The 24,647-nt window shown below is 37.6% G+C and overlaps 4 protein-coding genes across 5 annotated transcripts in view; 2 read left to right on the top strand and 2 right to left on the bottom strand.

The window, feature by feature from the left end:
- The first annotated feature begins 3 nt into the window (after positions 1-3).
- LOC103458516 (hepatic sodium/bile acid cotransporter-like) lies at positions 4-16,464 on the top strand. Its single transcript, XM_008399381.3, has 8 exons — positions 4-94; positions 7,797-7,866; positions 7,954-8,110; positions 12,261-12,695; positions 12,777-12,981; positions 13,706-13,884; positions 14,175-14,374; positions 14,503-16,464. The coding sequence occupies exons 4-8, from the start codon at positions 12,304-12,306 to the stop codon at positions 14,553-14,555; spliced, it is 1,029 nt and encodes a 342-aa protein (XP_008397603.1). The 5' UTR covers positions 4-94; positions 7,797-7,866; positions 7,954-8,110; positions 12,261-12,303; the 3' UTR covers positions 14,556-16,464.
- Positions 1,302-6,115, bottom strand: LOC103458515 (protein max-like). Its single transcript, XM_008399380.3, has 4 exons — positions 5,935-6,115; positions 3,430-3,537; positions 2,609-2,732; positions 1,302-2,530 (listed from the first exon to the last, which is right to left on the bottom strand). The coding sequence occupies exons 1-4, from the start codon at positions 5,968-5,970 to the stop codon at positions 2,346-2,348; spliced, it is 453 nt and encodes a 150-aa protein (XP_008397602.1). The 5' UTR covers positions 5,971-6,115; the 3' UTR covers positions 1,302-2,345.
- On the bottom strand, positions 15,590-22,823 carry LOC103458517 (sushi domain-containing protein 4-like). Of its 2 annotated transcripts, XM_008399382.3 has the most exons (11): positions 22,617-22,822; positions 21,969-22,110; positions 20,540-20,731; positions 20,151-20,342; positions 18,804-18,995; positions 18,523-18,717; positions 18,221-18,412; positions 17,877-18,071; positions 17,663-17,795; positions 17,198-17,583; positions 15,590-16,738 (listed from the first exon to the last, which is right to left on the bottom strand). In XM_008399382.3, exons 2-11 carry the CDS (start codon positions 22,084-22,086, stop codon positions 16,713-16,715), a joined length of 1,821 nt encoding a protein of 606 aa, XP_008397604.1. In that variant the 5' UTR covers positions 22,087-22,110; positions 22,617-22,822; the 3' UTR covers positions 15,590-16,712. The 2 variants fall into 2 exon arrangements, with proteins under 2 accessions (XP_008397604.1, XP_008397605.1); XM_008399383.3 differs by lacking the exon at positions 20,151-20,342 and having other exon boundaries at positions 22,617-22,823.
- A 31-nt stretch (positions 22,824-22,854) lies between these two features.
- The window catches only part of fsip1 (fibrous sheath interacting protein 1), a 32,295-nt gene continuing 30,502 nt past the window's right edge, over positions 22,855-24,647 (top strand). The window contains exons 1-4 of the mRNA XM_081603373.1: positions 22,855-23,118; positions 23,195-23,249; positions 23,719-23,864; positions 23,976-24,054. Coding sequence (XP_081459499.1) covers positions 22,879-23,118; positions 23,195-23,249; positions 23,719-23,864; positions 23,976-24,054 — 520 coding nt within the window. The 5' untranslated portion in view covers positions 22,855-22,878. The remainder of the gene's footprint in view (positions 23,119-23,194; positions 23,250-23,718; positions 23,865-23,975; positions 24,055-24,647) is intronic.

The following is a 24,647-nucleotide window of genomic DNA, read 5'->3' as shown; positions in this document are numbered from 1 at the left end:
CCCAGCTGGACTTATTTCATCTACAAACTTCAGGATCTGGTGCTGCCTTCAGTGCGCGTCGGACACGTCGCTTCCAATGAACAGTAGTCGTCAGGTCAGCAAAGAGGCGATCTCATTTTCTTACTTTTGCTTTAAGTTATCTTAAAATTCTGATTAAAAATATTTGAAGATATTTATAATCTTTAAAATTTTGACCTCACTCGTATTAAACAAGTATTGATTGATTTTTATTTGAATTATAAGCACTTTGTATTGCCGTGTTGCTAAAAATGTGCTATATAAATACAATTACCTTTATTTACCTTTATTTATACGTAAACCTTGTTACTCTGCAAGATAACAAATCAGAATTTAGTGTCATATTATCCAGTGTCAGTGAAGTACATCATAAAACCATGAAATTATTTACTACAGTTTAAAAAGGGATCAATGGATTTTCTGACATTTAAAGATGTTCATGGACTCCTAATTTATTAAATTCTTTTTAAAATGATTGCCATTTATTTATAGGTGGATTGCTGTATGAATATATCTCCAAATATATTTATTTCAGCATGTTGAATTAAATAATTTATTTCATTGTTCCACATTTGGGTGTCCATTTATATTCTATTTAAGTTCAATTGTAATGTAATTGAACTTGCAACTTCAAGCCAACCTGCTTACCTCCTGCAACCTGCTCACAAAAGGCAAGTATAAAGCTACAAGCTATATTTCCTGTAAAGTGGATCAAACTTGCTTTACCCACAGTTAGTCACCAATACCGCTACAGTTTCTGGTCAGTTTTTATTATTTTTTTTGCAATTCTACATTTCATCAAGTTTTTTATGCATATTCCTCTGCCATCAGGTTGGAGTTCATTTTTTGTGTGTTCTTGTCTTAATTTCACCTTAGACAGATTTAATAATAGACCTTCTACAATCACTTAAACACCACATTGCATAAAAACTGCATGGTTTGGTCAGCACATTCCACAATTCAACCATGTTTCCTGCAGAAATGCTCCATTAACATCCACTTCTGCTGAAAAAAATAAAGAAGGTAGACTTATGGTGAGACTAATCTTATAAAATCTGCATACATTCATTGAGCACAAGAAAATATGGAAAATAATCTATTTGCTAAGCAGTCAGAAATAAAGATATTTTTCATGTAAATCCTGAAGACTATAATCTTCACTTTTAATTTTTTTCAGCATCCACACCTCACCACTGGAGAACATATTCAAGATTTACCCTATGGATTTCATTTAATAAATTCAACTGGTGAAAGAAGTTAATAAGCACACACTGAGTCACAAGTACATCCAAAAAGGATAAAATAGTTTTATTTATAGTCTCATAATAAAGGTATGCCTTAACTTGCAAGACAACCATTGGCAGTATGTACAACATACCTGTAATTTCCATGGAATGGAACAAATATTGATTACATACACACATTATTTTCTGATTTTTAAAGATCAACATTCCCAGCACAGGCAAATATGTCAAGGGAAGGCTTTTCTGTGCAGAACTGACACCATTAAGGAATATAGTGTTACAAACAACACACTGAAATGGACTTCCATTAACAAAAATAAAGGTTACTGCCCTTCAACTGTGTTGTGTAACATTCACTATTAATTGAGGGATATTTTTTAAAACCACATATATATATCTATAGATTTACTGAGATAAAAAAAATGAGGAAAATAAATACTCAAATGCTCTAAAACTGGGAGTTGGTCTACTCTGAAGCCAATCATTACAGAGACCAGACATATTAATGTACAATATAAGGGTATGAAATACATTTTAGTGCATTAAAAGAGGGATTCACTAAAACAACATTTTCAAAGACATTATTTCAGTCACCTAACCTGAATAAAGAGGGTTGCTTCTTAAAAGATGGACACCTTTTCTGACGACAAATTCACATTCTTTCCTGGAAAAATACGAATATTAAAAACTATCTCTGATCATAATTTCAACAAAGCTGGTATAGTTGTACAGCTTCGGTGGATTACAAAGTTTGTCCCAAACAACCAAAAGAAAAGCTTGTTTTTGCAGCTTTACTAAAGCTTCATGCTGTGCCATTTCTACGCGTGATCATGAGGTCTTACAAACAACATGTCCTTCAAAACTGCTGAGCTGCCACACTTTGGGTGCATTAAAAGTCATTTCGGGGACACAAAAACAGAGAGGGGAAGCTTGCCGGAAGGACACAGCAAGGTAGAAGCGTTTTGGACACACAGTAACAGCACCTCTAAGACAGTTTCCACCTCATCTTCTTGACTGGTGTAAGAAGGCAGGCAGGTAAGAAGAGCTGGTGGATACAAAAAGTCAGTCTAGACCGTCAGGAGTCTAATTTGTCTCCACACGCAGCTTCTTCCTGTTGGGCGGCTCGTCCGGCTCCGATTCAGAGGTGGAGTCGGACCCGCCGTCGAAGGCCGACACCGCGCTGCCTTTGCGGTTTGTGTACAAGCTGCTGTCAGAGGAGTAGTTGGTTTGGAGCTGAGAGTTCCCTTTGGCTTTCTCCAGGGCACGGACTACACCGAGTGACACAAGACGGTAAATGTAAAGAAGTGAGCAAAAGCAATCATCAGCTGTAAGATTCCTCTACATACCCTGTTGCTCCAGCAGTGCGTTCTGCTTCTTTAAATCATCAATGTCCTGCTGGTGGGAGTGATTTTTCCTCCTCATCAACTGGATGTATTCGGTAGCTTTGTCCAAAATCTGGGCCCGAGAAGCCTGTCAAAGCAAAATAGTTTAAATGTATTTAATTGGAATGGGATTAAAAAATTTAAGAATTAAAAAAAAATGTTTTTTACATAAAACTCTTAAAAGTATGGCATGCATGAGTCAATACTTTTTAGAAATATGCTTTGTTGCAAATACAGTTGCAACTGGAGGTGAGTATGCCACACCTTTCAGATATTCAATACTAAAAATGTAAAAAAACAAACAAAAAAAAAAAAACGTATCCATGCAGTACTTCAAGTTGTTTTATCAAATAAAATCTCAATAAAATTCATCAAGGTTTGGCTTGTATCGTGGCAAAATGTGAAAAAGTTCAACAGGTGTATGCAGTTTGGCAAGAAACAGAGCAGGTTTTACTTTTTTATTTGGCACGAATCTAATCTGCTGCACATAAAGTGACAGCTCAGCAAACACTGCATAGACTGTCCATTCATAGGAATTATGTTACCAATCAAACACGTGACAGCAGCCTCTAAACTTCTGCTTCTCTATGGCGTTACCACAGAGGAACAGCTGAGTGATTAAATGCCACTGATTAAACAGATACGAGCACTAATGTTCCACATCGCATGACTCAAAATCAGTGCAAGACATAAAAGTGGAGCAAACCGAACAGTAGAGGTCATGGGACACTATATCGGATTCTAATTTGTCTGAAACGTGACCAGTAATATTTAGCCCATCTCACCTTCTCTCCTTGTAATGAAGGCACAGAGTCTCTTAAGCTGTGGAAGCTGTCTTTGATGTGGTCCCTCCGTTTGCGCTCGAGCGCGTTGTGATGGGCTCGCTTGTCTGCCTGCAGAGACACACACACACACACTTTACACAGCCATTTCTTCAAAACAACATGGCGTATATATATATATATTTAAAAAAATAATTGAAACACTTCATAAAACGAATTAAAGGGCTTGCTAACTAGTTTGCACGTGGTTTCCGGTATGGCCTGTTTTTAACTTTAAAGGTTCACTGTATGTACAAATTCCTGTGCAAGAGGAAGCAGCAGAGACGTTTTTAGGAATGCGATCTTTGTTTGCTCTTTGCTGTTTTAAAGGCTGGGCCGCTTCAAGATAAACAGGTCCCTACCCAGCAAACTACATATTTGCTGTGAATCACAAGAAGTGAAGAGACCGTCGAGCCTCTCAACCGTAATTGTTCCGCAGTGGCTAGAGCCAAAACTCAGAACAAACTTCCTGTTTTCCCCAGAGTATATTTATGACGTGACAGAGAGATCCATTTCTCTTTGTCATGCTTCAAAAATGGAAAGACAAGACACCATGCCATGAAGTTAAGGTAGATCTTCATAAATCAAGGTGAACGATGGAATGAATTGTAGTCATCAATATTTTTTTTTTTGCAGTAATTGTATTGTACTGGACTCCATTGATTCAATATTCTGTTGAATATCATATTTTAAGTGCCATGCACTCACATTCTAAATATCTGCACTTGGCCATTTGGATGGTTTCTAACCACTGTTGATGCAAAGGAAATGTTTTTTTTTTTTTTTAGTGGCTGAGATGGTAAAGCTCCCAGAAAATTGTGGTGAAAATGAAAAGAAACCATAAAGACAGAAAATGTGGGTTTAATAACTGACATAATCACTGCAATTTTCAGCATTAATAACCCAACTTCACATTTCCCTGATAGGCAGATGCAAGTCAGGACATGTCCACAAAGCCTCTACTCATTTAATCTTGCCCATATCTACAAGCAATTAGCAGCAGTTATTAAAAGTTAAAGCAACTGAAACTGTGACAACAAATGCAGGATCAGGTCTTAAGTCTATTTGTCAGCACTGAATTAACTTTTTTGGCAAAAGACACTGCTGGTGGATCTGAAAGGTTACACAGGAAGAATGTGTGTGTGCCGCCCCACGGCAACTCCACGGGTGATGAACGAATGTTTCTACAGTACCGCTATGATTGTAGCAGTTAAATGAATAATGTCTCATGTGTGCTCATTTTCATGTAGTTTGGCATGTCCTAAGGAGTTATGCATAGTTTCATACATCTGGATTTATTTGTGAGTAGTGTTCTGGATTTCAATTCACTAAATGTTTAAAAAAAAAAAAGAAATCTGTGAAAGCGTTTGTACAAACTTCTAAATAAAATGCAAGCACCCAGTGGCTGCAAGATGATCTGAAGCTGGACATCCCAGCTTAATGAAACCAGGGGGGCAGGATAATCCACAGTAAAATAATAAGTCATAACACAGGAGATATGTCAGAAAGTGACTCCATCAATGCTCCACTGTCAGCCAATGTCACACCCAACCAAATCAGTTGATACCATATGTATTTTGTTTTTCTAACTAAAAACAAACATTACAGAGGGATTATACTTAGAAATAAAACAACTACTTTAAAAGGGCCAAGTCGGTAGGGAGCTCATGAGATACGTGCGACAGCAGAGACACCAGCAGAACGCAAAAGTGCTTCATGTCTATTCAGTGCTGATTTGCAATATTTACCATGCGGGCTAAAGGACGAAACACGCCCTTTTTAATCAGATCCAAGATTAGTAGATAAAACACAGCAGTATATTTTGACTATCTCAGTGTTATCGATGTAGCTACAATAGTAAGACGGTGGGCCCAACCTGCAATGCACGGATTGCAGCAAACAAGATTTATTTATTTATTTTTTTTAAGTATTTTTCTGACCTATACACCGGAAAACAAGAGGAAAGTGTATGCATTTCATTTAAATAAAGTACAACATGTTCAGAGAATTTCCCCTCCCATGAGTTGACCTTCTTGCAGCAACAGCTTAACTGTTGTTCGTGACTGTCGCATCACGTTTTAAATGTGGAACACTGCAGTTATATAAGGAGTTTATTATACATCTGGTTGATGTACGGGCGTAGATAAACTGTGAAGATACTTCTGTACGCAAGCTAATGATCAAGTACCTCACAGGAACATTATATAAACAATATTATGCGTTAATGTAATAAAATGTACAGTTCCCTCAGTCCAGTTTGTGTGTTTTGCTTTTATTTACAAGAAAATACTTCAACATGTTAGACAAACGGGAATTTTGTCGACTTGTTTCAAAAAATATATTCAGTGTTAGCTTAAAAATATTGAGCTAGCTCACATAGCTTCGGTGTTCAGCAGCTTATATTTACGCTGCAGTCCGTTTAAACAAGGCTGGCTAGCTAATACTGCTGGAAGAAACCGAATCACGTACATCGCTGTCGACTTCGATGTCATCGTTTTCGCTCATTCTTCAGTAAAAAAAAATTCTAGAAAAGAAAGCAGGCAGCTGTCAAAACAAAGTGCAGCGACAACTGGAGGCGAACACACAAAACGGTACGCGGAGCTGCTGCTGCTACGGCAGGCGCATGACGAGACACATGGACGGGAAAAACAAGCACGGCGCAGGCGCGGGTTGAGCAACGCCCTATGGGAAATGGTGTTCAGGGTTGACATCAATTTACGTTAGGTGTGGGTACCATTTTTACATTAAGACTACAATTCCCTAAAAGCTAAGGGCTAGAACGTACCCACACTAAGAAAAAAAATCTACTTTACAAGTTAGATATCCAGCTATCTCAGGACTCTGTGTGCTTAGTGTAATTGCTGTAATATAGTGTTATATATTACGAGATAGAAAATAAAAGAGCAGTAAGTAGATTTAGATGTTTGTCAAACATTCAATCCTATTCATACATTAAAACCCACCATTGCATCCAGGATTAATCAGTATGACTGTTTTGATGTTTGAGTAGCCATTTTTTATTGTTTGCGTTAACAACAGGCTCCCCTGCGCTTCGTCCAACATATGATTATGAAACCAGATGGCAGCCTTGCTCACTTCAGCCGCCCTCCCCCACCTGTCATCCATGGTCCTCCGTTTGCATTCATAAGACCATTGAATAATATGTTGAGCAAACCATCACTTAAACCCTCTACAGTCCCCTTAAGATATGTTTTTAATTAAAAGAAATGTTTGCATACAGGTAAAAAAAAAAAAAAAAAAACATGATTGAGTTATTATATGAAACATTATTTGTTTGTCTAATGGATATGAGAAAATGATTTAGCGTTTTTTTTTTAAAGTTTGTTGTGTTACAATCAAATATTACCTTTTTATCTCAGTGAAACTGTCATTCATACTTGTGAAGTGTAGTAAAAAAATTATACATGGTTATAAAATCTATTTCTAAATAAAAATTAAACTCCTTGCAAGTCTTTCCGGGTACATTTCTACCAGACATACATTGGAATGTAAATTTTTTGCTCATTCTTCTGCAAAGAAGCGCAGGCAAAAAGCTTGTGCTTCTTTACAAAATAGCACGAGCTCAGTGAGATTGGAATCAGCGCATTACTGGAGTTTTACTGGATCATTGTAACACATAGATGGGCTTTGACTTTAACCATAGCATTGCAGCTCTGAGTGTATATTTAATTTCATTACCTTTCAGGAGCTGACCTATAACAGGTTTATCATACCTCCTATTTAAGGAAGCCCTTTGTGTAAAAAGAAGTAAACCTGATCTTCACAGCTCCACAAATCTTCCCTTCAACTCTGATCAGTTTCCCAATTCTTTCCATATAAGAATATCATCCACACAAGATACTGCCATAATCTTGTTTCACAGTGGGAATGATGCATTCAGGGTTATGTGTTGTTAATTTTAACTTAAACACATGCAATGCTGCCTGTTGTCCAAGCAACAGATTATTTTACTTGAGTTGTGGATCTCATGGATACTTGGATGGATGAAGAAATTGTTGAAATTATGGATCTTTTTATTTCTGCTTCATAACATAATTATGCTGAAACTCTTGGTTATTTCTAGCCAAATATCTAACAAATCTGACGGTAATCAATATTTTTATCTGATTTCTTTCATGGATTTTTATGAATGTTTGAAGATTTATTTTGGGAACACCAACAAGTCTTGCAGGCAACCAATCCACTGTCTGTGAATATAAAAACGTGTATCTTTCTTCTGCAAAATTAAGTCCAGTGAAATTTAAGATGAACAGAAACTTTTACATTCTATCCTCATATTTCAAGATTACAAAGGTCTAATTTTTCTGTAGTTACCCCAAAAGACAGAAAAGAGAAGAGGGGAACTTCTGGGGAGCTGGCACAATTGGCAGAATACTTTTAGTAAGTAGCAATTAAAAAGGGGGGAAAATGGATTCATATGAGCATGTAATTTTGAGAGCATCTGAAAATCCCTTGTCTCTTGTTTAGTTGCCTGCAGCATCTACAGCAACCATTTTGTTAGAAGAGCATGTGACAAAGGGGCTCAAACACAGTCGAGGGTTCAGGCACAAGAATGTGAGCCAGTATGAAGACAAGTGTGCCTGTTTCTACAGTTTAACACTGCAGCCAGCTGCCTGAAATTGAGGTAAGTGATATTTTTCCACTCATAACACCATTAGTTTTAACACTACTTATTTAGTTAAACTCTCTCTTTTGAGTGTTTAAGTTCACAAAGAAATCTGATTGCTAAGACATTTCCTTCAGCCAACTAACTGTGTTTTTAGAGTTGTTTTTATAATAAGGTGTTTTTTTGTTAATTTGACTCTGAATGTCTAAAGCTTTCATGAAAGCCATGAGTGTCTGCAGGCAGTGTTAAACGCTATGAAAAGATTCACCTATTGTCCAGCAAAAAGGGAGACTAACCCAATGTTTCTCAACCTTTTTTGGGCCAGCGCCCCCTAGCCTTTATCCAGGTCCCTCACTGCCCCCACCAAAGAATTTGCAGGCTACTTTGCACTGACCATTATTTTATCATTAATATTACTATCACTGTTGTAGATGTTTTGATTTTTATGCTTGTTTCTGTATTTATCATCAAAAATAATTTCCCAGAGAACAAAAAAGCCATGGGAATAGAAATTATTTTCACAGGCGTCTACGAAAAATGCAATGAACATTCAAGTTAAAATTGGTAGGCCTAACAGCAGCCAATCAGAGTGGAAACAATATTCTTATTTTGTGCCATTTTCTAGTTGTTAAATGTTGCACAAAATGACCAGATAAAAGGTGTTCAACATGCCAGTTCAAACTTTGAACTATTTGCAAAACGACTGAGCTCTGCAACATTAAAACATGGATAGAACTGTAACTACATTAATCATAGCTCTTCTTCTCTTAGTGTTTGTCAGTTTCTGGTGGTGCAGCTCTGTGCTGCCTTCAGGAGAATGGGACATCAGAGTATCATCCATAAAACTTCACCCACATGGCATTTATTGTGCAAACCAGAGCTTTTAGTGGAAAAACAAAAGTTCCAGGTCCTTTTAATACCATACATGAGACAGAAACATGGATCATATCTTTATATAGACCTGTCTATTGAATTATAGATTAATAGTTTTACTGGACAGAAATTACAAAGAACAAATCTGGTTCTTCAAATCCTAATGAGTCAAATTGAAAGTGTCATGGAGTCATCAGCCTCATAACATTAACACTGACATGAAAAATAATATTGAAGAAATAAATATATCAAATCTAATTAAAAACATAAATAAGTGATCAGTTCTTTACTGTTATGGTCTGTAAGATATATTTACTCTCAGTACTAGATGTGGTCTCAACAAACCCCATGGCACTTCAACAATGTTATTTTACCTTTTATCTGGAAATAGTGTCTGTTTATTCTTGCCATACAGTCCTCTGTATTAATTATTGCTCGAAAGGTCTTGCCATACCAGTTTATTCCTCTGTATTTACTTTAGTTTCTTAGTTTATTCTTGAATAGTGTTCTTCATTCATTTCCATTTAGTTTCCTTTGATTAGTATTATCCTCTCTCGGTTTATTGCTTTAGTTTCTTTCCTGTTGCTAGATTTATTTTATCATTTATTGACCACCAGTAATTTTCGCTCATCACCTGCTGCACCTCCTAATCGTCATGTGTTTCACATCATGTGTTGATTTTTCACTGTTCAGCGTCGGATTCTCTGTTTTTATGCTATAATTCACATCTAGTTCGTCGCTCCGTTTTATGTCCCGCTTCTCCTGTTTCAGAGTTTTGCGCCATGTGCGCGTCTTTTTTTTTTTTTTTTTTAAGCCCCTAAGGTGCATTGCGGAAGCGTATCGATGGGGAAAAGGCAGATAGACATAAACCTTTTAAAACAACGGAAACAATTTCTGCATTCTGATTATTGAAATTTAAAAGTGCTGCGTTGTTCTATCACCCCCGTTTCATACTGGACCACTTACAGCACCGGTGTTAACGCTATAAAATGAACGCTCTCTATCGTGGTATCACCCATGGAGGGATTTCTTGATTTCTTTATTTAAATGGGTTCATTTATCAGAGGGATGCACGGTGAGGGTATCGTGATTTTAGCTACCAGTAGCAGGAGAACGGAGCTGCGCCAAGAAGCTAACAGAAGCTAACAAACACTGAATAGAAGAAGAGCTGCCATCGATACAGTTGCAGCCAAGCATGGTTTAATGTTACACAATACAGTTTTACCAAGTTGCTCAAAGTCTAAACTGGCATTGTGCATTTAAGGTGTAAAGTTTACCTTCGACCAAACGCCCCCCAAAGGCATCCCAGCGCCCCCCTTTTGTAAAAATGTCCGCCAGCGCCCCCTGCCGTCCTCTGAACGCCCCCTGGGGGGCGGTACCGCCCACGTTGAGAACCGCTAGACTAAACTGTATTACAATCCCATTCTTAATATGAATGTACAGCTTGTTACAACAGCTCCAAGGCACAAATCAAATGTCATTAAAAAGTAATTTTCAGTAATTCAATAAATTAAGCTTGATGTGGATTTGTTACACAAATATTTATTTACATCAATCTCAACATTCTTGTAATTGTTGAGTAGCTTTGCTCCACTTGTGTTTTGACAGTTCATGTTTAGTGAGAAAATTCAAGTCTTTTAGCTCCTCCCCATGGTTTCTTCTTTAGATCCAAGTTGGGATTTTGATTGAGCCACTCTAGTAAGACTACATGATTAGCTATCAAATTAAAATTTCAAGAGTTTTCAATTTACAATTTACTTGTTAACACTTCTGGATGTTCTAAATGCAGATAAGGTGGCTTTTGTTTGTTTTGTTTTCTGTCAAGGTTTTTTGGATTCTTATCAACTAAAAGCTGGTGTTATGTTTAAAAATATGTCACAAAAAGGGGTCTATTTAATATTCTATCAGTTATTTCAACCACTATATTTTCATGTATTGCCCAAAGTTAAGACAGACATTAATGAAACATACAAGAAATGGCCAACTTAAGTAAATTACGGTAATGAAAGAATAGATCAAAAATATTTGTGCAGGTTGAAGAAACAGGTGCATGCAATGCTGAAAAGAAGAAACACATATTACATATGTAAAATTATACATAAATTATAAACAGTAAAATCAGAAAAATTAAGCCATACATAGCTAACACAAAATAAAGTACAAAATGTAATTGTTTATGACAACATGATTCAATACATAATATATTGAAACAGATTATGTAAATTTCTCTAAGTTTTAAACAAGTAAATTAACAATAAATTGAAAAATATCAATAGATACAATAATAGCTGGACTACATAGACACAATGTTAGCTGGCTCAAGGAGCTTTAACCTTACAACCGTACCATTGATTTTCAATGCATTACTTTTTAATGGAGGACATTAAACTCCAACTCAGTGGAATTCAGAAAATTTGCTTTGCAGAGAAAACCCCTTTAGTGCCTCCAATCCATTCACAGAGCTAAAGACAAAGTTAAGCAATGAAGCAACAGAAGTTGGTGTGAATAATAACAATAACAGAACAAAATCTTACATACAACTGTGTTAGAACTAGTCCAAAAACAAACATTGAGCTCACAAATGTGCAGTTTTATCACACTGACGCACAACTAGTTAAATAAGATAAACTAGTTAAATAAAATAAGATTTTTCTAAATGATATAAATCTTGTTTAAAAGGCTTCTGGGCTGAGAGCTATTGCTTGTTTTGCTCCAGTGGAAAATGTGATTTGAATAGTAAGTGACCCAGGCCAATGTTTGTCTAAGTCCAAGTGGCGTCTGACTGTCCATTATAACTCTGTCTACACTAAGAACAAATCTTAGGCCACTTGATGCATCAAAGAAAATTTTGAGAAGATTTTTCTCTGTGTGTACTACTGAGTGAAGTTTCTAAAGAAATGGAACAGAGTGGGAAGAAATGCCTTAAATTTAAAATACAATAGGTTTGTGAATCTAACATGAAAAAAGGAAATAGAGTTCAGAGGGTAAGACAACTCATACAAACAATTTTTTCTTCCAAATTATTTACACAATTTGCTATTTAAAAATTCATAGGTAGTTACACCTTGAGTTATTTTTAAACGTCACTTAAAAACTACTGTGAGAGTTTTATGCTAATTTGTTTCAGACTTCCAAAAAAGACGCATAAGCAGCCCTAATGTTGACAGTGGTTTAAGGCAGGAGGTTCAAATTCAATGGATAGATGCATCATTGGTCTTAAATTCTGTTTTCTGTCCTAGAAATAAATAACTTAGTCACAAAAAGTATTCTTTTTTTCTTTTAATTTGTGTGGCAGGTGCAAACCACGAAGCAATAAAACTAGTGTTGGAAGAACTGTCATGATGAATCAGACCACCGGTTACGTGGGAATTGTTGCCATTTACAATGATAGTATCATCCTTGGGAATGGCAGCATGGGCATCCTGATCATCCCTAAACCCATGAACACAGCCATTAATATTTTGACCGTGATCATCCTCTTCATCACCATGATTTCCCTCGGCTGCACGATGGAGATCTCCAAAATTAAGGCCCATCTTCTCAAGCCAAAAGGGGTGGCCATTGCTTTGCTGGCCCAGTTCTGCGTAATGCCCCTGACTGCTTTCTCTTTGACCAAAATCCTCCGGATGGATCCGATTAAGACCGTTACTGTACTCATCTGTGGCTGCTGTCCAGGAGGAAGCTTATCAAACATTTTTTCTCTCTCAGTAAAAGGTGACATGAATCTCAGGTAAACCTAGACAAATATGGCAATCTTTTACACAGTTGTAAGAAAAACTGCTCCTATTTCACCTATTTGAAATTCTTGCAGTATCGTCATGACAACTTGCTCCAGCATTGCCGCCCTGGTTCTCATGCCTCTGCTGCTGTACATCTTCAGCCAAGGCTTTACTGGTCTGAAAGATGCTGTTCCTTATGTCGGCATCATCACTGCTCTCGTGTTTACCCTGTTGCCTTGTGCCATCGGCATTTTCATCAACCACTACAAATCAAACTACTCTGCAACTGTAACAAAAGTAAGTAATCAAACAAAGATTTCTTTTGTATGAATCTTATTTGCAGCTTAAGGATTATTTCTGCCAGTTATCTGAAATGACAATTAAACATTTTGGGGCCAAGAGCACAAAATCCATGAGATTTGATTTTTCATCTAAGAACAGCTTTCTGTTTGTTTAGCCACACAATGACCTCTTATCCAACACTGATGATATGCTGGAAAAGTACACGTACCCTCTTGCCCATTTGTGGAAGAGCTACAGAGAAAGCAGAGTGGGTTAACTCATTCTTGCACACAATGATGAACTGAAGTTGATGCTCAGGCTGCCAAACAGAACAGTGCAAGCCAAATGTTTGTTGGTGTTAGAGTCCCCACCTGTCACGCTACATTGCTCAATCTGATGTGCAGTTGTATGCGTAAGCTAAAGGGCTCTATAAACAGTTTAATTGTATCTATAATTTGTTAAGGTACATGCTATGAACAAATTACTCAGGAAACAGTTGAAATAATTGAACAAAGCTGCTATTACAAAGATTTGCTTAAAGCTAAAAATTCAACTCATGGAGGAGGCAGCAGGTCAAAAACCCTGTACTGACTGCAGAAGATCTGCGGCAAGACTTGGTGGCAGCAATCAGTGAAGTTTCAGTTTCCACAGGAAGACTTACTAAGTGTTAGTATATTATAATTGACATTTCAATTCTTTAGTGAAATGTCTGACCCATGTGGCATTGCTTATTTGACAGGTTGGTCTCGGCATCCTGATAATATCCAGCATCATAGTTTCTGTCCTTTCTGGCCTCGCTGTGAAGGATGTGATATGGATGATCCTCATGCCAGACGTCCTCGCTGTGGCTGCACTGATGCCTCTGATTGGTTTTATAATGGGATATGTCATGTCGGTCATTTGCAGACTCAGCCCACAGTAGGTTAAAACATGTTGCTCATCAGTTCATTCAGTAAACAGGCAGATTGTGGCTTCGTTTCACGCATAAATAAATAAATCTTCAGCTCATATAGCTCTGCAGTATCAAACGCTATTTGTTCTGTAGGCAGAACAGGAGACAAGCTTGCTTTAGCAACTTAAATATGAAACCGATTCCTTATTATTAAATTCCACCTCATCACTTTCTACAATAATTGAACTGATACACAATAAGTACAATGCATTGAAGGATTGAGTTTCTAACAAATTACTTCACCCCTTTTTCTTAGATGCAGCAGAACCATCTCCATGGAGACAGGGTTTCAAAACATCCAGCTGTGCACCACCATTCTTAAGGTGGCCTTTTCTCCACAGTCCATCGGACCCTTGTTTTTATTCCCCTTGTTGTACATCACATTCCAGTGTGCAGAGGCCCTCCTTCTGGCATTGTGCTTCAGATGTTACCAAAGAGTCACGGCACCACACGGGGGTAAGTTTTGGAACAGCCTGCCTTATGCGAGCAAGGCTGAAAGAACAGGGTCAAATGACCAATATGGCAATCTCCTGCAATTTATAATCACTTGAAGCAAATAAAAACACGTTTTTTTTCTTATTCAGATCCAAACAAATGGCAGAATGTTGATGCCCAACAAGAAGAGGTGAAACAATGATCTACAAAGAGACCAATGCATTCTTGGAGAAACGTACCTAAAAAGGTGTGCCAAGCTTCAAACCTGTGACATTGACTGAAAGTCTGCCAAAGCCTTGGCAGTTAAAAATGCCTGCTGTCACAGCCAAAATGTTTTTTTGTAGTTCCACAAATGTTGAATTTTTTAAAACTTTATAAACAACAATTTTGTTTGAGAAACAATCGGATTACATTAATTTCAACAAGCTTTATTATCCTGGCTAATCATAAAACTAACTTTAACACTGACTGCTAATGTGTCTGAAATCTTTCTGTGTGCCAAAACCATTTGCTTTCAAACTCTTCTGCTCTCCCAGATGACCAATCTTCAAAAATCTTGACATAATTTGGTAGTGTTCTGTATATTTATTAGTGTGGGAGAAGACCAAGATGCTCCAAGATCTTTAAATGCCTCACATCCAGCATGCCAGTGAAAACCGCAGTAAAAAAAAAAGGTAAACTACTATGATTATGGTTATGACTGTAGAACATTAATTACATTTTTGATAAGTTTCCCTTCAAGAATCGTTAAACAATGTTTTTTGAAAACAAGAACTTGGTGAACAGGTTTGATTTTGACCTTGGATTTCCCATAAGCCAAAGAAGGTCAAATTGTACTCACAAAGTCAAATATGCGCATAGTTGTGGATTAGCAAATTGCATCTCGACAACATGCTTTTTGTAGCTATCAGCAAGCCTTTGGCATAATTCAGCATGACCTCAGATGTGTTTTCATTAAAATTCAGAAACTTCTGTGCCGTCAAATTATTATGTGAACTGAGTCAGCAATACACTTTTGGTGGCAAATAAACCTCTGCATAAAAAGGAAATCTGCTTCCAGAAAACAACAGGTACAAAGAAAAAAATAAGTCCAGGAATGGAGCCTTACATGGAAGGTTAAAGGAGTTACATTTTTTTTATGCTAATACAAACCTTTATATCTGAAACTTAGAAAAACATTTCACCATAATAAGACAAGTGATGTCAAAACAGCACTAAAAAATGATAAAAAGCAGATTGAACACATCAAATAATATTTAATCAAATTTACATGATATATACAGAATAATCAGACCTTAATTATTATTATTATTTTTTTACGTATATTAGAACGCAGCTGTAACAAAAACATACACCCTTTGATCTAAAAGTAAACTCAGTAGAAGGTCAAATAAAGCAAACACTGAAATTACACTGATCTGTACATTTGTTCTTTTTGCTATCTTGCTTTTTCTGACGGACGCATCTGCCCATACACTTCACGTCACAACTGACGTCACGGCAGCCAAAGGAAAATGAACTACAAACTACCTTTGAGAGACTACACGAGCTGCAGAGGCATCACAACAGCTGATCAACAGCTTTCTTGGCACAAATAAATTACAAACACGTTTTAGGCTTGAAGCAGGAGTTTCCCAGCAGCCTCAATAAATTAACAAAAGACAATATCTTCAGGTGAGGTGTTTCACAATGCCACAGATAATCAATCACTAAGCAGTGAGGGCATTTTACTGACATTCACTTTTAAAACTCCTTATTTCACATACTATAGATACCTGTGCATAGAAGTGGAAAGCTAAGGCCTTATAAGGGAAGGAATATGAGCATGAAGAGGGAAAACCAGAAGGAGAAATAGGATGGATGTATTATTATCCTACATACTGACGTGTAACTGTTGACTAAAACGTCCAAATGTTAGAAGAAAACACTATAAGCTTTTACTACTTCAATAGTAACGTGGGTTCATGCATCTTAGCAAATGTGTTTCTTAAGTGATGTGTGATTTATGTAAATAGTAAACAAGTCAGATTTTTGTTTTTACAAAATGAGTTTACAGATTTGCTCAATAAACTGCAAAGCGTCATTTTTAAGACACGTTCGTTCGCTCCAAACTGCCTCCTCCTTTCATTTTTTTCTGCATTTTGAGAAAGTAGACAAACGTACACACTATTGGAATGCCTAATTTAAGCATATGTACATGTGATTTCCTCATCTGTATTCCTTTGGGATGGTAAGACGAACCATGTTCACCATGTTCAGAGTGAATGAGCACTTCACTCATTAACCGGTGTCATCTCCGCTGATAAAAGTCTGTTAATCAGTAAAGGTCAGTACTGGTGACTTGTCTCTTCTGTATGCTTCAGGCCTCCTTCAGTAATGGCATATCTACGGAAAAACAAAAGTAAGTTAACTGCGTCACTGGGAAGCTAATATAAACGATTCAATTCAAACGTTGAAACTCATATTACGTAAAGTTAAATCATGATGTTAACACACACTGAATAAAAAACGCATGTCAACTTTAAAATGTTTGCCGTCTGAAAATAAAACAAACCAAACTTGTCCTGTTTTAGGCCAGTTAGGATTACCAAAACTTATTTCCTGGTTGATGTTTTTGCATGTTGCCTCAATGTTTTTTTATATAATGTTATTTCCCCATGATGCCGTGTAATTTGTGAAGTGCAGCAGTCAATACAGCAACAAAACACTCCTACAACATGATGCTCAGGCTTGAAATCAAATAGAAAATAATTTAGGTAATCATAACAGGTTTTAAAAGGCTACAGTTTCATCTAATTCAATGTCAAACATGGAGAAAAATGTTTGTGTGACGTAATGTTTTACCATCAGAGTAATCCATCTCAGAGTCTAGCGACAGGCTCTGTTGGTCACTGCCTGCAGACGTCCTTCTACGCGCGGCGGCGGTGCCTCCAGTTGCACCTGCGTGCTCCAGAATCCAACCGGAAGACAACGGTGAGGAAGAGGAGGACTGCAGCACAGGGTGAACGACAGGCATCTCGGACTGCTGGTGTTTGAGGGAAGATGGCCTCGACGGCCCGGCCTCTAGTGCTGAGGCATGCTGACCCTCAGACAACACTATCTGGACTCTGGACTCTGGGCTGAGTGTGGAAGCTCCACTGCTGCTCACAGCCTCCTCGTAGGAGGGAAGAGTCACCTGGACCCCTTCCACCATGATGGAGACAGGTTGGCCCGACACCCCATGGTCACGTCTACGGAAAAAAATGTATAATTTGTTCATTTGTTTCTACAAAGAGCAGATTCAAGATAATATTCGGAGGGACGACTCACCGATGAAAGGACTTGAGTTTAGGCTGCAAAAGTACAAACAGCACCACCAGCAGCAGGATCAAAGCCACTGAACTTGCTGTGGAAGCAACTATGGACAAGGCTGGCATTCCCAAAGGCAAAGTCGGAATGTGGTCTTTGGGGCAGAGAATCAATCAACATAATTATCGTGCTGCAAAAATGAGCATATTGAAGTTATATGTGTCACATTCTTTACCTTGCTCCATGACACAGCTTATCTTCATCTGGTTGTCCCACTGGCCGTACTGGCAGGTAAGATATTTATAGTCTCCTTTCAGAACATAACCTTCTTCGCAGAAGTATTCGATCACACTGCCGTGAGAAAGTCTTCGGCACGGGGACGGGTGGCATGTGTAGCCTCCGTTCTCTGGCTGATATGGAGAATCGCACACTGTGTGGGAATATATAAAAGAAGCATATGTCTTTTATGTAACACACCAGGTAAACAGCAGTCCAACAGCATTATCAAAAATAGGAAGGAATGGCAATGAAGTTGATACTCTGGGCAAAATATGGAGTTCAAAGAGGAGTAATCTTTACCGTCACTTCGTATGCAGCGAGGAGGTTCTGAGGACCAGTGTCCGGGTGTGGTACAGGTGAGGATGCTGGCTCCATCCAACAGGTAACCGAATTCACAGCTATACTGCAGCACTGACCCCACCGGGAACAAGCTACTGTTCATGTCAGTTAAGTTGGTTAAAGCATTTTCGACCATCGAGGGTCTTACACAGCCTTAAAAAAGAGACACAATAATAAAAAGTATTAGTGACAAATGCACTTCTTTAACCAAGTTCTTTTTTAGCTTTGCAACTCTTCATATATTTTTATAGCAGTTCATCCACCTTGTTTAATAACACAAGTGACTGGCGATATGTTGTCCCATTTTTCATAGCGACAGGTTCTGAATTTGTAGTCTCCTTTCAAGATGTAACCTTCGTCACAGAAATACTCCACGACAGTGCCGTGAGAGAATCGTCTGCATGGGGATGGGTGGCAGGTGTAGCCTCCGTTTTCTGGCTGGTACGGAGGCTGGCAAACTGCCAATGAAAGAAAAAAAGAACATCTTCAAAACCTACAACCAGTAAACACTTGTAGTACACTCAGAAAGGCGTTCCATGTGTACCGTCGTTGCGTATGCAGCGGGGAAGATTAGAGGACCAGTCTCCGATCGAAGTGCAGGTGAGGATGCTGCGTCCGACCAGCAGGTAACCTGGATCACAGCTGTACTGCAGCACTGTGCCCACTGGAAACAAGCTCCTGTTGGTGTCCGTCAGATTAGTTGAACCGTGTTGCACCACAGAGGGTCTAATGCAACCTTAAATAAACGTGATATGGGAAAAAAAAATCAGATTGTTAATTGGTCTTTTGTTCATTGTTTTAGACAGTAAAATATTATAAAAGTACCAAAAAATAATGTACTATTGACTGAAATACTATTGTCAGATTGAATGGTTCTGACCACTGACTAGTAAGCTGGAACTCAAAAACAATCTGTTCCCAATCAGTGAACACACATTGCTGCCATGTTGCATTGGCATCTTGTTTCAGTGAGGAAGCTGCCATTGCCCAAAAGAAGATTCAATTAGCTATTGTTCAGTTTTTTTTCTAAGACATTTCAAGAAACATGTCTTGTTCATTCAGGCTGTGAGAGAGTGAGAGAGAGCTACACTTCCAGCAGATAATGTGGAAGCTAAACGGAATACAACAAAGATGCTCTGTCTTTCACAAAAGTTAAGGAGATTTTAGACAAGCACCAATAATTTCTTTGATAGAAATATCTTGTTTTCCATCCCTACTGCTTAGTCCAGGCATATGGAGAATACAGCAGATTGTCGTCACATGCAGAACACTATCAGTATTTGAAATGTTGATCTCTTGGGAACCTTCCCGATCAGCTTCTTCTTCTGTCTTTTCCGTTATTTTGGAGAATTGGCCAGTCTTGAAATGTCAATATTTATACAATACCATCCGAAAAAAATGAAATGTTTTCAACATTTCATTTTTGAGCAGTCACTCTGAGCAGTTTGTTTTATGATGAATTTTAAAAGTTTCAATCTAATTCAGTTTGTATATAAAGTGCAAATTTATACAACATGTTGTCTCAAAGCACTTAAGAAAGTAATATTTCATGTGAAATTTTTATGTGTTTTTAAGTTATTATGGTCTCATCATTTTACGGGAAAAACTGAGCATTTTAAAATTAATTGAAACACTTTTGAGAGCTTCCGTAAATAAATAATGACTCATTAATGTATGAAGGATGGAAAAAGTATCTGAATGCTGGTTTACATCTTGCTATGTTACAGTACTCTAGGAGAATTCAGAATCACCAAATCTAGATCAAAGTTTTACTAAAACCAGGGATTTCAAGTCTGCTATTAAATTTTTAACAAATTTTAAACATTTATTGTTTTGGTGACAGGTGTGCATTTAGGACCGACAGATTAAAAACTGTAATATATTGACCAACCTTTGCTTACACAACTGATCTGCATTGGTCCGTTCCACTGTCCATCCTGACACGTCAGGTAGGGATAATCTCCACTGAGAGCAAAGCCCTCATTACAGATGAACTCTATTATAGTGCCATGCGAAAACAATCGACATGGGGATGGATGGCAGGTGTAGCCCCCATTCTCAGGTTTGGAGAGGGGTAGGCATGCTGATGAGGGAAAAGCACAACATACAAATCAGCAGCCCAGCTTTAAAAGTTGCTTATATGTTGGCAAACTGGTCAAAAAATCTGCAGTTTTAGAAACTCGAGAGCAGGACAATTAAAACTTGATAATGTAGAAAATGAAGTTATGAGAATCTGATGGCAGTCTGGTTGATAGAGAGAGGTCGCTTTGAGTGCCTTACCACCACTTCGTATACACTGAGGAGGTTCTGAGGACCAACGGCCTGATGTGGTGCAGGTAAGGATGCTGGGTCCATCTGGCAAGTAACCGGGGTCACAGTTGTACTGCAGCACTGTGCCCACTGGGAACAAGCCTCTGTTGGTCTCTGTGAGGTTTACCCAGCTGTTCTGGACCATGTAAGGCCTCACACATCCTGGGAAAGAAAGGAGTGGAGAGAAAGGGACTTCTGAGAAACTGCGGAATTAAAACAACAAATACTTTGAGATACAAGCTTTGAGACTTGTCTGCAACACAAAACAGTAACACGGAAAGATAGAACAAACTTAATTCAACCTAGTTAAAGCTGCACCTAAAGGTTTTGTTGTTGCATTAGAACCTTCAATATATTCTTCACAACTTTCCAGTTGAGCTGTCTGCTGTATTCCTTCGTCTTCATGATGCTTTTTGTTTACTAATGTTCTCTAACAAATCTCTGAGGGCTTTACAGAATAGCTGAATTTATACTCACATTAAATTAGACACAGGTGGACTTTTGTTTTTTTAAACTAATCAAGTGACTACTGGATTGGTTGTATTGAAAAGTATTTAGATGTGTTCTTTAGATGTATTTGGTCAAAAACACAAATTACTGGTAAAACAAAATAATAAAAATGCAAAATGGCACAAGGGACACACTTTTATTAGTTACTGGATGTGCTACAAGCAGCCCAGTAGTGTGTACTTCTATAGGAGAAATAGGAAAAATAAAGAGACAATCATTTTGACTTTAAACCTTCGGCTGTCACAAATTATTAGATTAGATTTATTGTCATAAAACGAGATTCATAGTACAGCTCTAAGCAGGGTTTTTTAAATAATCAAACAGTCAAGGCACATAAAACTAGACAGACAATTATGAGTAATAATTGACAACAAAACATAAGCATTTGAATAGTAGAGTTCAAATATTATCACAAGTGCACCACTGAACAAAACAGCAGATTAGCAGACAAATATTTTTTTATTGATGTCATAATGGAGTTACCTCTTGTCTGTTGTTGTTATTATTATTGTGTCATGTCAATAATTTTGTGACTAAAACTGACAAAATGTTTCAGTGTTGAAATAAGACAAATATTTACAAAATTTACATTTTATCATGTAGTTTCTAGTCAACATAAACAATCCATGTATTTTACCATATTTAAAATTCAATCATAATTAAACTAATTATAGTTCATTAGAAGTCATGCAGTAATATACTTAATAGTGTTAACAATACATACTGATGGACCTGAAAAAAACAACAACAAAAAACAAAACAAAACAAAAAAAAAACTACTGAGTACTAGACAAACATTAAGCCAAACAAATTAGGGATTATATGTTACATGCACAAATGAATAAACCTCTGCTGCTTTACTCTAATGTGCAAACATGAGCTGTCTTACCTGAACCTTGCCCAGTGGACGCTAGAGTCAGTACCAGCAGCAACACAAAGGACCGCGCGGTGGCTGAGGTGTGGGCCCAAAAGGCATTTGAAATTGACTCTAAAATTCCATTGCACATCTTCCCCTTCAGAATCAACTCAACCTAACACCAAGGCGAGAACAATACAGTTGTGCGTGTGTTATAACAGATACATAACAATAAAATAGACCATCTTCCACGGCCATCATATGCAGACACCTGCTTGGTGCAGGTACATTGCAGAGCTTGGAAAGCTGCCAGTAAAATGGGTGTGATGGTAGCGGTGATATAACTGAGCGCAATTACAGAGAGAGATATTTCACCCAGTACCGTTAAACAGACAAGACTAACTCCCCTAATTTTTGGTCATGTTCTGAAAAGGGGCTTTGAAAACCAAATGCTTATCATATAACATATTTGTGACTCAAAGGCTCCACCTATTTCAGCAGCTTAAAAACAAAACATAGAATGACATTGTTAGAATATTGAGTGTTTCTAACCTAAGTCTGACCCTAGAAACTGAATATGCTGCATGACTTTGACAGCTATGGTGAGCTAAGTGAATCAATATTATCGTTCTTAGCTTGTTTCCTCTAAGCGCATATTCAGCTGGATCATCATTTACTTACCACAAAAAACACGGCCTCCGAACCTCCTCCGTCACAACCTCACGATTTAGACATTTAATAGCAATGTCTCAGCGACGCCGAGGGAATTGTATCTATTTTGGTAGAAACCCGTAGGCTATGTATAAACCCGTCTGTTTGTAATGTGAGCAGCGCAGCGGTACTGGGCTAACCGCTGGCTACCTTCCTAGCTGAAGCCGCTGCGCTAGCTAACTGCTGGCTGCTTCGCTTCAGCATCAGCTGTCTGAGAAACAACATCCGGGGAATGTTTGCGTCCGTAGTTACCGACCGTATGCAAGGGGAAGAAACCGTTGACAAGGGCTTGTTGCAGTTACATTACTCCATATTTATAGTTAGCGAATCAGTAAATAACGCAATGGAAATCATTAAAGGTAGTTTAGATAATATTTCCCGACCTGCATCGACCGAGCAAACTGGTAACAGATTTTGTCCTGCTGCGCCATTTGAGCTGCTTGTTTTGAGCAACGATTCTGCTGATTTCCAGGTAGATAAACAAACTCTTTTGTCTTGGCTTTAATATAATAAAGGTATATTTTATAGTTAACTATTTTCTATAAAAGCAGAATGGCAGTGGAGAAATGGAACACCCTAATAGAGGCACAGGACCTGGTAAAGGTAAATGTTCATTCAAGTAGTGGTTTCAAAGTTATAACAGTGAATACATTAAATTAAAAGATGATTTCTACTAGCGTAATTTTAACATAATGATTAATAGATGGCGACATTTGCATTCAGTTATACAGACACAGGCAGACACGCACATCCTTTCAGTAATGCAATTCTGAAAGGAACACACATATGTAAAAAAAAAAAACCTTGAAAATAAATCCATCCATTAGAATTAGATAATCTCAAAGTGAACATTTTATTTATTCATTTAGTCAGAAAATAAATCTGAAATTAAGAAACTATTCAAAAATAACAATTAGATGTTTCTGTTAGTTTGAAAGTAAAACTGACAGAAACATATGAATGCACAGCTTGCAAATTGAACTCAGCACTTGATTAAAATTAAGCTATTGCTCCAATATGCATACAACAGAAGAAATGCTTCTTTCAGATCAGTTTTTTGCTGAGGTTACAGGAGATGAAAATGAGGATTCAAAGCTGCAGAGAGCCTTTGAGGAAATGAGACGACTTGATGAAATTCTGTCAGCAGAAATCTTCAAGGAAAAAGAAATTCGGTGTCAAAGAAAAGAACTCCAAGCAAAAATGTGGCAAGAGCTCCAGGTAGATATGACATCAGTGCTTAGGTGAAAATAGTCTTTTTAATTAAATGAGTCACCTTTATGCTGCATAATGTATGAGGATCTGCTCTGTTCTTTTTTTTTTTTTTTACAGAGAAAACCCGACAGATACTCTGAATGTGCTCAGGAAGCTTTGAACACAAAGCTGTTTTTGGCTTTGGAAGCCCACACTTGTGTGTAAATCCAGCACCTATTAAGAACATTACTAAAAGCGTGGTGTGCCTGGCTTGTTGATGTGCCTTAAACATTTTCATATTCTGTCCTACTAGAACCGCACACTTCAGAGAGTTTCATTGGGACTTTATGTCAAAGTAGTGGATTTTGTCCAATATACATAAAAAATTATGTATATTCTTTGCTTACTTTTCTTTACATGATATTTTAACATCATTAAGATTAAGAAGAGAATTGATGAACATCAGTTTAAAAGTATTTTCACAGATTCTCACTTGGACCTATGATTGAACTTTGACTGGACCGTTCTACTACATTAATATGTGTTTCTGTAAACCGTTCCATTGTAGCTGGGTCTGTATGTTTAGGGATGCTTTCCTGCTGAAATGTGAACATCTGGCCCAAACTTGGATCTTTTGCATCGTTTAACAAATGTTCATACAGCATGTCTACATCTTTAGCTTCTAATGAACTCTACCAGCTCTTCTCTCCCTGCAGAAGATCAGCGTTTCCAAATCATGACAACCACTATGTTCAGTGTTAGCCATTTATGGTCTGATCTGAACAGATCAACTTATTCCACACATTCCCC

This window comes from Poecilia reticulata, chromosome 22 (genome assembly GCF_904066995.2).
Source record: "Poecilia reticulata chromosome 22, P_reticulata-male-v2, whole genome shotgun sequence".
Taxonomy (NCBI): Eukaryota; Metazoa; Chordata; class Actinopteri; order Cyprinodontiformes; family Poeciliidae; genus Poecilia; species Poecilia reticulata.
Note: the sequence above shows the minus strand (reverse complement) of the source record. Positions and strands in the feature narration are given on the sequence as shown.

What these genes read in the sequence shown, in the direction of transcription:
- LOC103458515 (XM_008399380.3), bottom strand. Translation starts at nt 5,970, where the DNA reads ATGAGCGAAAACGATGACATCGAAGTCGACAGCGAT. An exon ending in ACATCGAAGTCGACAGCGAT is followed by an intron (nt 3,538 to 5,934) that starts GTACGTGATTCG and finishes GTGTCTCTGCAG; the next exon opens with GCAGACAAGCGAGCCCATCA. An exon ending in CGCACTGCTGGAGCAACAGG is followed by an intron (nt 2,531 to 2,608) that starts GTATGTAGAGGA and finishes CACTCGGTGTAG; the next exon opens with TCCGTGCCCTGGAGAAAGCC.
- LOC103458516 (XM_008399381.3), top strand. Translation starts at nt 12,304, where the DNA reads ATGATGAATCAGACCACCGGTTACGTGGGAATTGTTGCCATTTACAAT. An exon ending in AAAGGTGACATGAATCTCAG is followed by an intron (nt 12,696 to 12,776) that starts GTAAACCTAGAC and finishes AAATTCTTGCAG; the next exon opens with TATCGTCATGACAACTTGCT. An exon ending in AGTCACGGCACCACACGGGG is followed by an intron (nt 14,375 to 14,502) that starts GTAAGTTTTGGA and finishes TTTCTTATTCAG; the next exon opens with ATCCAAACAAATGGCAGAAT.
- LOC103458517 (XM_008399382.3), bottom strand. Translation starts at nt 22,086, where the DNA reads ATGTGCAATGGAATTTTAGAGTCAATTTCAAATGCCTTTTGGGCCCAC. An exon ending in AAACTCAAGTCCTTTCATCG is followed by an intron (nt 17,584 to 17,662) that starts GTGAGTCGTCCC and finishes TTTTTTCCGTAG; the next exon opens with ACGTGACCATGGGGTGTCGG. An exon ending in TGAGATGGATTACTCTGATG is followed by an intron (nt 16,739 to 17,197) that starts GTAAAACATTAC and finishes GTTTTTCCGTAG; the next exon opens with ATATGCCATTACTGAAGGAG.